This window comes from Syngnathoides biaculeatus, chromosome 8, assembly GCF_019802595.1.
Source record: "Syngnathoides biaculeatus isolate LvHL_M chromosome 8, ASM1980259v1, whole genome shotgun sequence".
Classification (NCBI taxonomy): Eukaryota; Metazoa; Chordata; class Actinopteri; order Syngnathiformes; family Syngnathidae; genus Syngnathoides; species Syngnathoides biaculeatus.
Genome location: NC_084647.1, coordinates 17,896,377 through 17,912,579, shown reverse-complemented (window position 1 = coordinate 17,912,579; position 16,203 = coordinate 17,896,377). Strand labels below are relative to the sequence as shown.

At 43.2% G+C, this 16,203-nt stretch overlaps 2 protein-coding genes and 1 long non-coding RNA gene across 3 annotated transcripts in view; 2 read left to right on the top strand and 1 right to left on the bottom strand.

Annotated features, from left to right (window-relative positions):
- The window catches only part of LOC133505241 (uncharacterized), a 67,435-nt gene extending 63,137 nt beyond the window's left edge, over positions 1 to 4,298 (top strand). The window contains exons 3-4 of the long non-coding RNA XR_009796182.1: positions 3,804 to 4,023; positions 4,105 to 4,298. This is a non-coding gene — a long non-coding RNA (uncharacterized LOC133505241). The remainder of the gene's footprint in view (positions 1 to 3,803; positions 4,024 to 4,104) is intronic.
- The window catches only part of LOC133505240 (LHFPL tetraspan subfamily member 6 protein), a 62,803-nt gene extending 56,511 nt beyond the window's left edge, over positions 1 to 6,292 (bottom strand). Inside the window, exons 1-2 of the mRNA XM_061828303.1 lie at positions 5,986 to 6,292; positions 4,305 to 4,793 (exon numbers count right to left, since the gene is read on the bottom strand). Coding sequence (XP_061684287.1) covers positions 4,305 to 4,689 — 385 coding nt within the window. The 5' untranslated portion in view covers positions 4,690 to 4,793; positions 5,986 to 6,292. The remainder of the gene's footprint in view (positions 1 to 4,304; positions 4,794 to 5,985) is intronic.
- Positions 6,293 to 7,947: 1,655 nt separating this feature from the next.
- cog6 (component of oligomeric golgi complex 6) overlaps positions 7,948 to 16,203 on the top strand; it is a 33,252-nt gene continuing 24,996 nt past the window's right edge. The window contains exons 1-4 of the mRNA XM_061828320.1: positions 7,948 to 8,193; positions 9,623 to 9,766; positions 10,159 to 10,230; positions 10,320 to 10,378. Of these exons, the coding sequence (XP_061684304.1) occupies positions 8,056 to 8,193; positions 9,623 to 9,766; positions 10,159 to 10,230; positions 10,320 to 10,378 (413 nt within the window). The 5' untranslated portion in view covers positions 7,948 to 8,055. The remainder of the gene's footprint in view (positions 8,194 to 9,622; positions 9,767 to 10,158; positions 10,231 to 10,319; positions 10,379 to 16,203) is intronic.

The window sequence follows — 16,203 nt, the reverse complement described above, 5'->3', positions numbered from 1 at the left end:
CGATATAAGCGGCCGAAATGAATTTCGTCCAAAGGGTGTCCGGGCTCTCCCTTAGCGATAGGGCGAGAAGCTCGGTCATCCGGGAGGTCCTCAGTGTCGAGTCGCTACTCCTCCGCATTGAGAGGAGCCAGGTGAGGTGGCTGGGGCATCTGAGCCGGACGCCTCCCTGGTGAGGTGTTCCGGGCATGTCCCACCGGGAAGAGACCCCGGGGACAACCCAGGACACGCTGCAGAGACTGTCTCCTGGCTGGCCTGGGAACGCCTCGGGATCCCTCCGGAAGAGCTGGTAGAAGTGGCTGAGGAAAGGGACGTCTGGGTGTCCCTGCTGAAGCTAGTTCCCCCGTGACCCGACCCAGAAAAGCGGTAGATAATGGATGGATGGATGGCTGGATGGATAGATGGATGGAGTGATGTTTTCTCATTTGAGTGTACCGTGATTAGTTTTGATTGGACGGCTATTCTTGGTGAGCTTCTCATTTTATACAGTGTCATCCGGATACTTCTTTGGTTTTCTTTTTTCATTGATCGATCTACATCTCAATCATTACTTTATGAATAACTGACTGAGTTGTGCTTGGCAGTATCTTAACATCTCTTACATATGTCATGTTTTTCTTCAATATTCCATACAGGTGAGACAGAATCAATGGTGCCTCTGTTGGTCACACCTGAGTAGCGCAATCCATTTTTTGCCACCTTTCTTCCTAATACGTCCTGACAGTCCACTCAGGTTCAGTCATTAGAAGCAAATAAGAGAGTAGAAACATAAAAAAAGGGACACAATTAAAGAAGCCACAGGGGTTGTAAAAAGCTACGAGGCGAGGCTCTGCAGGGAGAACCATGAAGGGGTGGGCGGCTGGAGGGGACTAAATCCCTAACAACCTAATCCAAGTCAGGAATCTTTTTTATATCAATCATTGGAGTTTTGATTGGCGAGCCGGATCACTCTGTAGAGGACATTTTGGCCTTTGCGACATTCCTAAAAGTAGCCACAGCTAAACACCAACATCGGTAACAATAGTCGACATTGTGTTAATGATGCTGGATGGGAAACAAATCTTTTATTTAACGCCACCCACCCAAACTGTGCCACCGCCGAACGCAACCCACGGAAGCGTTCCAGTCGTCGGGTTTCCCGGCATCCCCCGCGTCTCCGCGTTGGGCGAAGCACAATGCGAAGCTTCCCGATTGTGTCACTTCCAATTAGCCCTTGTGAGACATCTGCTTTTAAAAGATCTGAGAGGGGTTGCCCCCCCCCCTGTCCCCCCCCCATCTTACTTTTATACTGTAACCACTACGCTGCTGAGCGTGACCTGGATTAGGAAATGTGTGTAAGATTTTCTGGGAAAAAAATACAGGCATATTCGTTCGTTTAAGCTGCTAACTAAAAATAGCAAATTGTGAGGCTGAAATGAAAATGTGAGGCTCAGACACGCAGATTTCAGATTATGCTCCACATTTACATCGGTAGTAACAAATAGACATGATGTCAATTTTTCTTTGGGTCAATAATATGGTATTTTCCATTGTTGAGTCTTGATCAGTCTGTACTCCAATCAGTAGCGACAACAGCAGTTACTGCACTGGTTACTTCACTTGAGCCTGGTACACAAATCCCCAGCCCCAAAACATTTTTGGTCATATCAACAAAAAGATTCTGTTCTGTGGCTGATTTCAAAATCTCGCACAATCGTGACCCAAAAAAAAAGAAACACTTCCGGATATGCGGGGGCGGTGTTCCTGAAGGTTGCTAGAGCCGCGGGTCTCGTAAAACGGCCGATTTCCCCAACAAAACGACTTGCTTTGGGAAGTGCTTGTTGCAGTTTGGGGAAACCACTTTTACACACACGCGCGCACACAAACACATCCATCCATCCATTATCCAAGCCACTTATCCTCACAAGGGTCACAGGAGAGCAGGGGTGACGGTCTGAGCGCTCCCAGTGCTGAAAGGTCTTCTTCAGATTATTGCACATGCGCGTAGCATTTTAGGAATTTTTCTACTTTTTCTACATCCGTGCCAGTCTGAAACTTCCCCATCCATGTCGAAAAATTCCTAAAATTCCAAAAATTCTACACACATGCGCATGAATCCTAAGGGGACTTTTCAGCACAGCGCTTCGGGCGAAAGGCAGACTACACCCTGAACTGGTCGGCAGTCAATATCAACACCATCACTGTCGGGAATCGATCCCACGCTGCCTGCCACAAAAACATCATTGGCTAATACATTATTTGTGGTAGCGTCCTTGTTCCTGAGTGAGGGGCACTTCTTGATTGGCTTACTTGTGCTCACCGTCATGACTCAAGGAGACTTTTCGTCGTGCATATCGTAAACGTTCATTATTGAAGTTTATCGGCTCCGACCTGATAAATCGGGAAAAATCCACTCTTAACACACCTCAAACCAAAAGATAATCCGATGCGATCTAAAACTGTTTGCTGGTGATGTCCTTGATCAGACCGTAGCACGAGTCAGTCTACATGTCAGTCATATTTCCATATGATACCTGCATGATATTGGTTAACGTTAGGAAATGATGCATTTATTCATCATCCAAGTTAAGAACCTGTTTCAGTACCCTGATGAGTGTCGTGCGACGGAAGTCTTCTGGAAATGGGACACGGTGGTCCTTATCCTTATCCTCATCCGCACGCTCCGTCAAATCCGTCCGCAACCTGCCTCGCTGTCACTTTTCCAACTTGCGCGCCGTGACTGGGATTGCAAATAGCAGCCCGGCGAGCCACAGAATGCGAGCCCAGTTAATGAGAGGGCTGCGGCGTCTTAAAGTAGGCCACAAAGCCCTCGCCGAAGACCGGCCCTCAGGAGCCACCAGCCCACAAGCGCGTCGAGCCGCAGAACAGACGTAAACAAAAGGGTACACACACGCACACACACAAACGTGGGCGTTGCTCAAACTGCCAAAAAAGATGTTTTCGCAACTGGAGAGCTCAAGTCCGGCCTCTGAAGGCACAGCGTGGGCTTCCTTTCCCGCAGACGCCAGTCACATGACGCTCGCGGACACCACTTGAACTAAAAACAACATTTTTGAACGCACGGCAGCGCGTCTGCAGCGCACGCACATACCGGACGGAAAAACACGGCAAGTGACAAGCCAGCTGCTTCGTATCGAAAACGATGGGAGGAAAAACGTCGGTGTGCCAGACGCGGCGTTCCGCCGGATGGCAGTCATCGGGCCTTCTGCGTGTCAGTCGATATTTGCGTCACTGGTCATTAGTTGCCTTACATCACTTGACTTTTCATTGCTCACTTTTAGATAAAGTCATTGACTCTTCAGTACAGAGTTACGTCAATAATTACACATGCAAATCGACCCCAAAAAAAAAAAACATTCCACAAACTGCTCCTACAAAGTTGAAAGTATCGAATTATTTAAATGTCTTGCTAATATAACACTCTGCAATATAGGATACAATTCAAATAATAACTCGAGCAAAATGTATTCTATAGACATTTAATGCAAAATTGTACCAAATCAAATGTTGGATAATAAACAGTCCCAAAAGGTGTGACGCAAACGTATCGTACTTGTAAGTTAAATAAAACTGAACAGTCAATGAGCATTTCATGATTTTTTTTTTTTTAGTTAGGGAATCATCAGATAATTCGATCCATTAATCTTTGTGTCTCACTATGTCAAAAACGACATTCCTTCCCAAACCATTGGTTAAAAAAAACTTCTGAATGTGTGAGATCTATTGAAACGGCGAGAGAGTGCGCTGTCTTGTTTTGCCGAACACATTTTGCAGCAAATATATATATATATATTTTTTTTTTTCAGTTTTAAAATGGCTTACTTTGACCAGGATCCCTCACACGCCACAACCACAGGTAAAATCCGGGGTCTGTTTGGTGCCCCTTGGTGTCAAAATTCGTCCCTGACTGAACCAAATTGCTTTTCCAGTTCACCCACCGCTGCTTACCCTGTGCTGTGTTCGATCAACGTTTTGCCGTTAAATCTACATTTGACTTCTTCAGCAATGGCTCCTTCTGCTTTCATGGTGACATTTCCGTTATCCGTGCCACTCATTGGAAAGCTCGGCTAAATGCGAGCCTCTTATTCTTATTTTTTTCTTTTCCAGACAAACCTTTAGAGAGCTCTGTGAAACTCAAGTCAAAATAGAGATCCCCGTGATTCTTTGACTCGTTTTGATTCGAATCCAGAGAATCTGAGTAGGGATCTGTTTTATCTGGATTCGTGAGTCAATCCGAATCACCACTGATTCATTGGTAGCACTACTTTACACTCCCAATCCGAATGTACCACAACGCCAACACTTACCTCCGACAAACTGGATGCCTCCGGCCACGCGACCGATCGTACGTGAGATGAGCTCGGAGATGCAGCACCCCATGAGAGCGGTGAGCGCCACCAAGAGGAGGAGGCCGCAGCCCACGCCCGTCACCACCGTGCAGATGCGCCACTCCAGGCTCGGGATGCCGTGGAAGGAGGCGTAGCGGCCGCACTGCTCCAGCATGACGGTGGCCTGCCGCTCCTCGTCGCGCACCGGGTACGAACATCGGCGGAAGGTCCCGAAGGACACCGGCTTGTCCATCTGTGTGCCCAGCAGCCAGTAAGGCATGAAGAAGCCCACGCAGGACGCTGCGGCGCACAGCAGGGACAGAAGCGCCCACACCACGCCGGCGCACGTCAGACTGGACGCCATGTGGGATCGCACGCGGGGGAACTGGCGCTGGCGGTGAGTTGCGCGAAGGAGGCGTCGAGGGAAGGAAGCGTGCCGGTCTTCACCTCCTCAGTGGCTGCGAGGCCCTGACCCCAAGAAGGAGAAACAGCACTTTTATAAACGTTTATGCTGTTTTTACATTTTCTCTTTATCTATAAAGGCTTTCAATCATTTAAAGCAATTGACTTACCTTGTGTAAAATGCGCGAGGTATATACTGTACATACATTTAACTTTGGGTTTTAAAGTTGATGTATGGATTTTATGGTTACTACAGAGCACTGATGCAGTCCAGAAAATAATGTACATTGGTCAGTCCACATGTCAGTCGCTACACACAGCCGGTTAATTGGTTACGTCTCTTGTCATTGGCTGGTCGATCGTGTGACTTTTCATTGGTCTGTCTCCTTCACGGGTATCAAACTGGTGGCCCGGGGGCCAGATCCGGCTTGCCACATCATTTTTATGTGGCCCGCGACAGCAATTCACGTATGTTGACTTTGCATTTATTGTGGAAATATAAAGTATGCTGATGGTCTTGAGAAATTGGAAGCATTTTTTGTTTGATTCCAGTGCTGCTTTTAAAATATTTTCGTCAGAATACCATTGTTTTTTTATAGGCTTTTGATTTCCAAACTCTCTATGCATCAATTTGTTATGTATATGTAATTATAAGGGTTGATCATTCATTTACTTGGGCTCACACTTCGAGGGAAGTGGTAGCTACGACGTGGCCTGTGACGAAAATCAGTTTCACACTTGTTTTTGTGTCACTTTTCAGTCATTAGATGCAGCGTAGGTGTTTGATTTATCGTCACTCTTAATTGCTCAGCGGCAAAGGTTTGTGGTCGGTTTCTCACTCGGTCCATTTATGAACAGTTATGATGCTTTTTAGCATTTGTGCATTATTGTACATAACAAATTCCATGACGTTCCTTCACTTTCATTATGATAAATCATTTTTATCGTGCACGCATGTATACTTCATGAGTGCAAAGAAGCTCGAGGAAGTTCATCGGTCGGGTGTAGTGACGTTCCCTGAATTATTCTCGGGCAAAACGTTCACTACAATGTGCTCCTTCATACACAGCAAAACAATTAAAACATGTTTGGTGACCTATCAGCGGTTGAATGTGAATGTTTGCTGAGGGGTGCCGTGCACGCGCTCCACACCATCCGCTGCAAGGAAGTGATTCAGCGCCGTTTTATTATCGCAGTGCTCACACCGTCGGAATGTTAATAATAAAGAATGTCAAACGACTACCAGGCGGGGGCTTACATATTGGGAGAGCTCCGGAATAAAGTGCGCCTCTCGCCGGAGGCTTCTTCCCATCCGCGGACTCCAGATGCGGCCGTTGGAAACTTTTCCACAAAAAAAAAAAAAGAAGAAGAAAAAAAAAGAAAAAGAGAGAAATTCCTTCGGTCGCTACGTGAACGGTTTTCACACGTCACTTGGTCCTCATCGATACGTTTTGCCGTTGAGTGGGTAATCGATAAAAGCGGAGGACCTCACGCGGGCTGGGTGTCCGCGTGGGGGAAAGACACCCGGGCGAGTGACAAATGCGCTCCGCGAGCGTACGCGCCTCTCCGGAGGTGGCCATCAATCACACCAATCCCCACCCAGGGGCCGGACCCCCGATACTCGCGGCCCTGAACGCCACACGAGGCGTTCAGAGACACTAAGTAAAACACGTAGAAACATTTCCTTTTTTTTTTTTTTTTTTAAATGTACATTTAAGGTACATAATGACATTTTAAGTCGTTCCTATGTGGAACAGACATGAACCACAATAGCCCAAGATTAGATTTCTTTAACGAGCAAAACAAAATCTAGCAATATTTATTTGGATCATTAATAATTATAATTTACGATATGGTCTTTTTTTTTTTTTTTTTTTTTTTAGAATGGGGCATCTGATCGGGAGGCGCCCCCGGACGCCTCCCTGGTGAGGTGTTCTGACCAAGTCCCCCTGGAAAGAGACCCCAGGGACGACGCAGGACAAGCTGGAGAGACTATGTCCCTCCCCGAGCGTGGGAACACCCGGGATTCCCCCGGAAGAGCTGGATATAGTGGTAATTACAAATTCATTACAATTGAATAATAATAATAATCCTAAAAGTCAATCATATTCATTTATTAAAATACAACAAATATACAAATGACATATGACCATAAGAAAATACTTACTAATACCTTTATTTTATTTCCAATATAATAAAAGCAATGATGTATACGAATTATGAATTATAATTCATTGTTGCTATGCAATGACAAGTTACACAAAGTTAATAATGTTCGATTCTTCAAAATTTCAATTAATTCTAATGTTTCAGCACGTCATTTTACTAAATGACAAAGTTCTCAGATTGTTTTCGTGCACTTCCAAACCACACACAAAAAAACCTGTATTGTTCACTTAGTACCACACTGAAATGAAACTGCCCTATGGAATAAACAACAACATGATTTTATTATTTATTCATGTGAAGTATAGGAAGTTACCTCTGTTATATAACAATATTAAACAATATTAGTTAGACCCACATCTATTTATTTAGTTTCAGTGGTAACAATAATTACCCTTAAATTCTATCTTGAAATGCCATTTGGTTCATAACCCAAATATTAAAAACAGCTCTTCAATTGCAGCTATACACCACTGAAGACCAAAAACAATAAAAGTATTGTTGATCAACAAATCAAAACAAACAAAACTGACTGTTGCAGATATTGCAATGCATCCCTAATACTGCAATCTTCTTTGTAAAATGCACAGTGGATTACCTCTTAGTTATGTCACGATATTATATAATATTAGTATTCGTTCCAGCTATTCATTTGGATTGAAGCGCTTATTACAAAAGAGGAATCAAAATTGGTTTATTCAGGAATGTTAATGTGTTTTCAGATTAACCAGATTCATTGAATGTAATGCCGCTATCTTAAAAATGTCCCAATATGTTTTTAAAATACTGTTTGTCAGTGAAATTGTCATATTGAGGAAACTGCTTGACAGTGAATTAGGTTATCATAATCATTTTGTACTTAACAGTCTTAAAACAATGTAAATTACTGTGTTTTTAGAAAAAAAAACCACGTGTGATAATAAATGAATTACAATTAATTTAAAAAAAACTATCGTTCCCTAGTCGCCTTCCCCAGTATTTATTATATTTAGAAGGGGGAGAAAAAAAAAAAAGAATTAATAGTTGGTGGGAACCATTTGACAATATCTTTGTTCCCCGTCAAACTGACCGGACCTCAATCTAGAACGGACCAAAACAAAACAAGTTGACGTGGAGAAGGGAAAGGCGTTTTTTCCCCCACCTTTTCGAATTATTATTTGCAATGGCTGGCGTTAAAGTAGAAATAGCAGCCGGTAGCGCTTCTTCTGCTGAATCGATACAAAGTGCAAACGCAACGCCGAATAACCCGCTTTCGAGGAAGCTGAATAAAATATTGGAGACGCAGCTTGACAATGACAAGGTAATACTTGTAGCTTCTTTTTTTCTCAATTCGGTTGCCATGAAAGTCATCCGGCGTAAAAACTGTCAAACAAATATGCTTGCATCTAAGATGAAGCTCTGTGGCGACCCCTGATCTGACAAGCCGAAAGGAAAAGAAGAAGCTAAGCGAGCTAGTGTCGGCTAATTCGACTCTAATAATAATCGTTTTATGGATTTTTTTTTTGCTATATAAGTATAAGGCGGTGATGCCTTTACATTTCTATAACAGATTTGAGAATATTTTATTCATTTTTCTTCTGCTCGTGTAAACCTGACAAAGCTGTGAATTTCGGTATGGCGGATGTGTCTGTTGTCTGGTCCAGTTGATCAGAAAATATTGTGGTTTAGTGACCTACCACAACATGGTTACCCAGTCTAAAATGAAATTAATTTGTAGTTTATGTACGGTAAATCTTATAGGTCACACAAAAACTTTACTAAAACATAATAGATATTCATATCAAAGACTTGTAAACGAAAGGTGTGTGTAGTTGCACAACAGTGCATCACAATGGTTTAAGTATTTTTTGTTACAAGATATCAATATTCTATTCAATTTATTTAGGCTATGAAAATGAACTGTGTAGGGCTGCTCCGTGTTCTAGTTGTTCAAAATGTTTATTTTTACTTTTTAAGATGAGAAAATTCATGATGCCGGCAGCATGGTGTTTTAGGGGTTGAAAATTTGTAAATCTTTTTTTTAAAGCTAAGAAAATGAACATAGTTGGACAGTTTTACTGGTTCAAACATCTGCCTCAGACTTCGATTCATAGACGATAAAAGTATTTACGTTCGTTACTATTGAAGTATCAACAGAAGCTTTTAGTATAAAAGTAACGGAATCAGAACGACTTCAACGACAAAAGATTCAATCCATGTCACAGGAGCCTGTTGTGGACTTGTGGACTAGATTAATTCTCTTACACCCCTCCACCCAAAGGAAGAAAAATCTTAAAGTTACCCTTATGAGGATAAGCGGCTTGGAAAATGGATGAATGGACTGTTGTACTGTATGTACTCTATGCAAATGTGAATGTTTCTCCCGCATTTACAGTTGAAGCCAGAAATTGTCTCACTCTCTGAAGTTAAATCAGACTAAACCTCTCCTATTTCAGTCAGGATCACCACAATTATGTAATTTTGTTAAAGGGCAAAATAATGAGAGAGAATTTGAGTGAATGTTATATTTTTTTCATCGAGGTTAAAAGTTTACATACACAAAAAGTATTATCTTTAAAGAACATGGGGGAAGCCCAGATGATAAGGTCATGGCTTTGGGAGCTCCTGATAAGTCTGAAGAATGGTGGAGGGCCACATGTCTGGCTCATCGTTGGGCGCAATTTCCAGATGCTTGAAGGTGCCACATTCATCGGTTCAAACAATTAGCTGTTTTTGTGGCGTGATTGCAGGAGATGCTGGAGGCTCTGACGGCCCTGTCGGCGTTCTTCACCGAGAACAACCTGCGCACACGGAGGAACCTGCGCGGTGACATCGAGCGGAGGAGCCTTGCCATCAACGAGGACTTTGCGCGGATATTTAAAGAAGTCAAAGACGTAATAGACACAGTATTCAGCCAATCCTTGCAGTTGTGTTTACAGTATGTTATGAATCACCTAGCATAGCATGGGCCTGCTAAATACCATTTTTTTTTGTGGAGCATAACGAGGAAATATGTGATTTTCGATGGGTTTTTACAGTACACACTGGTACGTTGACTTAGTAGTGCTTATGAGTTTCTTGGGTTACAAGCCGTCCCTTGGTCAAATTTTTAAATGTAATTTTGTTCTCATGTTGTGAGTCAAATTTTGACTTAAGAGTAAGCTAAAGACACATTTAAAAGGGGAAAAACTTATGTAATAACAATACTTAATACTGAATGGTCTGTAGTTCCCAAATGCTCCTATTACAGGTTCACTGTACTGTATTCCCCTCGTTCTCGCCACAGGAGCTGGAGAGCGTTCACGAGGACGTGCAAGCCATGAGCACCTGCTGTGCGGAGATGACCAGCAGGTTAAAGGTGCGGTCAAATGTGTCGCCTTGTCATTTTGTTTAATTATTGCTCAATTATAGGCAACACGCGTTTGTGACTATTTTTCCATTTGGCAGGCTGCCAAGGAGCAAACCCAAGACTTGATTGTGAAAACCAACAAGCTTCAAGGAGAAAAGTGAGCATACTGTCATTGTCATCTCTGCATCCATCCACGCTCCGTTGCGCTTAATCGGATTATGTCGCCAGTTCATCGGGTCAAATCTCATGAATACCAAAGTCAAAGTCAAGTCTTTTGGTATAGACCCAATCATCGCAACAGCTTTCAAATAATTTTAGACTCGACTATTCCATCCATGGCGGCAGGGTGGGGCAGCTGGAAAAGTTCTGGGGTCCAGGGTTCAATCCCGGCCCCGCCTGTGTGGAGTTTGACATTAATTGGACACTAAATTGCCCCTAGGTGTGATTGTGAGTGCAACTGTTGTCTGTCTCCATCTGCCCTGCGATTGACTGGCAACCAGTTCAGGGTGTACCCCGCCTCCTGCCCGTTGACAACTGGGATAGGCTCCAGCACTCCCGCAACCCTTGTGAGGATAAGCGGCAAAGAAAATGGATGGATATTCCATCCATTAATTAAATAATCAGCTACAAATGTATTTTGCATTTAACTTTACTTCTGAATCATACTTTTAGTCATTACAGTTTATGAACAAATTGTTGTTTATTTGTTTAATGATTGATTAATGTGAAGACGTACTAGTTTGAGGCTGCTTCAGGTTCAACTTCATGTCAGTTGCGCGTCATTCATACTTAAAATGCAAATGATTATTTTGTAATCGACAAAACTATTTTTCCCCCATAAATTGATTACGATTCAGTTACTGGTTTGGTCTGTGATATGAGAGAAAACAGGGACAAATCTCGATCTTTGTTTTCCAAAATAAAAGCAGATGCTCAAATATCTTGCTTTGATTAAACACATAGTTGCTTTCAAGAACGACAACAGAAATCCAGAATATTTACTCAAGATTCGCTGAAGTCAGAGGTTTTGGATCATTTTGGGTCAGAAAAATGGCTCTTAACATTTAATTGATGATCAAAATAGTTGTTGAATAATTTGATAATCAATTAGTTTTAGATTAATTGTTGAATCTCTCATCCCATTCCTGCCCTGCAATTAAAAATGTTCCAAAAAGTAAAAACTCTCAACAAAGACAAAAAAAAAAAAGCTTTATTTTTGATGAGCGCAAGTCTTAAATGATTCATGAGCTTCCCTGCATTTTTCTTCCACTATTTGCATAAGGAGGGCAGCGGCGGCGGTCATTACCGCGGTTTCATTTTGTCATTTGCGTCCCTGTCAAGCTCGCCAGACGCATATCAAAGCGGCCTCCTGTCTTCGCTCCTTAATCTCGTTGAAAATACGTTGTTGTTGTGGTGGTGGTGACTCCAGAAGCCAATCTGCCAGACTTGCTGACAAAACGCAAAATAGAGCTCATCCGGCTGCCGAGAGCACTCGGCCGGGCCTCGATTTGATAGTCTTTCGGCTCGTACGTTCGTTACTTTTGTTCGGATGTTTTTTTGCTTGTGCGTTTTTAGGCATTTCGCACGTCGCTAAGTAAAGTCCATTACCGTAATTCCCGGCCTACAGAACGCACCTTGGTATAAGACTCACCCAGTACATTTGTAAAGGAAATACCTTTTGGTACATACATATGCCGCAGCTGTGTAAAAGCCGCAAGTGCCCACATTGAAACACAAGATCCTGTATTTACAAAGAAAGACGGTACACAGAGAGTTTAACGCTAGCGCCGCCGTGCTAACACTAACGCCGCACTAACGCCAATGCTAGCGGTGCGCTCACGCTAATGCCGCGCTAACAGGGCCGGTTTAAAAAAAAAACACACACTAATAAAAATAACAGAGACACGGCAATAACACGCTAGTGCAGCGCTAACAGGGCCAGACCGGTAAAAGTCACTTCCTCGGCACATATATTCCACCGGTCTCACTCTTACCTTTTCCGCTCGAGTGTCCAACTTGCGGCCGTTGGAAAAAATGCGCCAAATTAGCCGCATCACCGCATAAACTGCAGGGTTGAAAGTCTGTGAAAAAAGTTGCAGTTTATAGGCCGGAAATTACGGTCGTTAGTTTGATAATTAGTTTCTTCATTCCTGTGTTCCCTTTTTTTCCATCACAAAGACAATTCAGACAATATTTCGTTACCTAAGTAGTTACTTGGTTGGTTTATTTATTAGTTTGTCCATTCACAAGTTTGTTACCTGCACTCCAAAAAATTAAACTTTTACCAAGAATATCGGCCTTATTTGTGGTCATAATTCTCAAAAGTAATGTGACTACACTTAAAATAAAATTCAGTACCTAAAAAAGTAAGAATTTATGACAGAATCTGATGGGACCAATGACAAGAGAAGTCCCAGCTGTCCCAGCAGTAAAATTAGTAGTCCATTCATACATTTGTTACTTGGTTATTACTAATTATTCCCTGTCTTTGACTCTTGAAGATGTTTGTCTTGGTCAGTTTGCAAATGACTATATCTTTTTTCATGTTTTTTTTTTCAATCATTTGGTTAGTTAATATGTTAGTGTTCAGAGACAATATGTTTTTTTTTCTCTCCAAATCTTTGAGATGCAATTTTAAACTTTTGTCTTCAAATCTCCATCATCAAAGACACAAAAGGCCGAAGCAACACGCTTTTATGCGCCTTTTCAGAAAAAAACGGTGCCATGTAAGATTCTCCAATAACCTTGCTGGCTTGTTGGCTGCAAGCCGGGGGTAGGCCTCATTTGCATGCATGGCTGTGACCTCCGTGCTCAGTGACCTTGACGGGAACACGGCCATGTATTTGGCAACAAAAGGCGGCGGTGACAGCAGCTTTGATGTACCACCACCACCGCCGCCGCCACCGCTGATGCAGCAGCAGCAATTCCCTGACTGCGTGACTTAAACGAAAACGACAGACATGACAGTCAAAGAGACAGCGGAGGGATGAAGGTTCAGTTTAGCGCAAGATACACACTCCAGCTTTATGCCGCCTTGAAATAGTGAGTGGCAGATGTGGAAAATGCTACTCGCATTCCCTACTATAGTAGAAGTACAGATACTCTAGAGAAAGCTGTAGAGGAATAAGACTCTTACCAACTGTCCTATAAAAATGCATAAATTTATGCAACGTACAGCTTCCAGATTCCTACCACTACCATCATTTTCTCTGATTCGACAGAGACTTATAAATCTAAAACGTATTATAGTAAACACGGGTTGAATTTGGTTCGTTTGATTAGATTTTGGGTTACTTGAGGAAAAGTCAGGAACTTTCTGTGTGAAATTATGACTTTTAGCGTATTTGTTATTGCTGTCGAAAACATGGCGACTGCTCACTGGAGTGCGCTCCAGTACTCCCCACCACCCCCGGTGCTCACCGTATTGTTTTGCTTGAAGAAAAGCAAATTATCATTAACACATTTCAAAATATATGTCATGTATTTTTAGATTGGCAAGCTTAATTGTACATTGTTCATGAAATAAAATTCTCTTGTTCATTGTGAGACACTTGCAATCAGGTGTGTGACTGGTTAAAAGCTCGACAGACTCAGAAGGCCGTCTTCAGTGCCATAGGTTAGCACCATTCCGGCGGCACTGACCTCTCAGCCAGATAGGAGAGCACGGTGGGCTTCGACCTTGTCACAAGTGACTTTGGGTGTTGTTTGTGCAGCCGCCGCTGTCTTTTCTCATTTTCCTCTGCATAATAGCCAGATTTGCTGCATAATCTCTCAATCTGAGCTGCCCCGGGGAGAGCGCAGGCCGCCGCGCAGATGCCGGTGATGTATGTTTACCCAGCAAGCCCGTCGTCCCCCCACCGACAAACCCAACCCCTCGCCCCCGACCGGCTCGCTATCAGCCGGCGGCGCCATGTCATTTGTCAGCTCTAATGAAACGGAAAGGAGGGGCAGATTGCATGTGGAAAGGTGGTAGGCGGCCAACCGACAGTGGGGCGGGCGTCCCGTGTTTGCCCGCCGACGTTCTTTTGTCGTCCTTACACGCTGTGGTGAGCGCCGTGCCGAAAGACAACGTCACCGCCAGTAAAATGAGCCACCTGGCCCGGACCGCTGCACTTTTACATTATGCGTCGTCATGCAGAACGTGCCCTGACATCTCCAAACATGACCAAAGAGCCGAGCCGGAGGCGTTTTATCTGAAACAATGAAAGGAGGAGTCATATTTTCTCCCTTGTGTGTCAGATTGCCAAGTCACAGTGGGTTAGGTTGAAAGTTTCACAAAAAGTGTTTGGAATTGCCCGTGTCTATTTGTAGTTGGAAGCCTAAATATACTACAAACTATCCATCCATCCATTTTCTTAGCTGCTTATCCTCACGAGGGTCGCGGGAGTGCTGGAGCCTATCTGGGCTGTCAACGGGCCGCAGGCGGGGTACAGCCTGAATGTGTTGCCACCCAATCGCAGGGCAGATTGAGATGGACAGCCACACCCACAATCACACCTGGGGGCAATTTAGAGTGTCCAATTAGTGTTGCATGTTTTTGGGATGTGGGAGGAAACTGGAGTGCCCGGAGGAAACCCACGGAGGCACGGGGAGAACATGCAAACTCCACACAGGCGGGGCCGGGATCGAACCCGGGTCCTCAGAACTGTGAGGCCAATACTTTCCACCTGATCCACCGTGCCACCATCACATAATATTGTATCAATTTTCTTTTCAGTGAATAATCGATCATTTGAAAGATAGGCAAATTGGTGAATGCACCAACTGTGATTTGCGACTGGAGACGGGCAATTAAAAAGTCATTTTTGAGTAACATGTCCCCTCTTAAACTGCTCGTGGGGCTGGTCTTCCCCATTTTTAAGTCAAAGTCGGTGTTGCCACTTGCCAGTGTGACCTCCGTCGGGAAAAGAAGAGGCCGGACGACAGCGTAAACAAAACCCATCACGCTGGAGATGACTGTTAATCAGAGCCACCGCCTCTGTGCTCTCTGAGGAAACTGCGAGTCTTGTGATCGCTGGCGCGTGCTTAACAAACTGCTGCGGCGCTGTAGCTTTTTGAAGTGGGTCCCCGATGCGGACCAAAGTATCAGTACAAAAGGCATCAAAATCTACTGGCAAATGGGGGAGAGTGGGGAGAAAAATCGCAACCAATTTATATTCTTCTGGGTGGTGGAGTTGTTTTTTATTTTCTTTGTCAAAAATACTCTAATATTTTTTTGTGTGCGAGGAAAAAAAAAAGTGGATTCTCAGAACTTTCTCTACCAGTCAAGAAAATCTGAATTTTACTGAAGTTTCAAGGGAGATTTGATTTAAAAGCTGAATAAGAATCCAATTTTTGTTGTTGTTGTTGTTGGTATTTTTCCATTTCTTTTCTCTCATTCCAAGAATTTAGCAGTTTAGCAGTCGAACAAATCAAAAAGTGACGTACAATTTTAAGGAAAATACAGTCCTAAAGACAAATAAGAAACCAAATAAAAACTGTCATTTTTTTCTCCCCAAAATTGCATTTATCTGTCTATTTTGCACTTGAGGAAAAAAACAAGAAAAAGATTGTGTACGCCCATCCCTTGCAGTCGAATGAGATGCAATTTGACGAAATGGAATCCAAATCTCAGAAAAGTTCTTTGAAGTTCAAGTTTCAGCAATAATTTGCATTAGCCTTAAAAAAGTGGGTTGACCCTCAAAACTTGACGTTCAGCACTCAAAAAGATTAGAATTTGAGCTGTAAAAAAATTCAATTAAATCCAGCAGAATGAAAACTGGTCATTAATATTCACACCAGTCCCAGGTGTATCCCGCTTTTCTCACTCAATGTCAGCTGGGTCTAGGTTGCCTCTCACCCTGATGAGAACAAGCAGCATAAAAAATAGATGACTTTTTTTTAAACTATAAAGGCTGTCAAGTAGGTCCTACTTTTAGAGTGTAGCACGCGAAATATGTCCCGATCCTTATGTCCACATATTGTCCATTTGATTGGCTAACA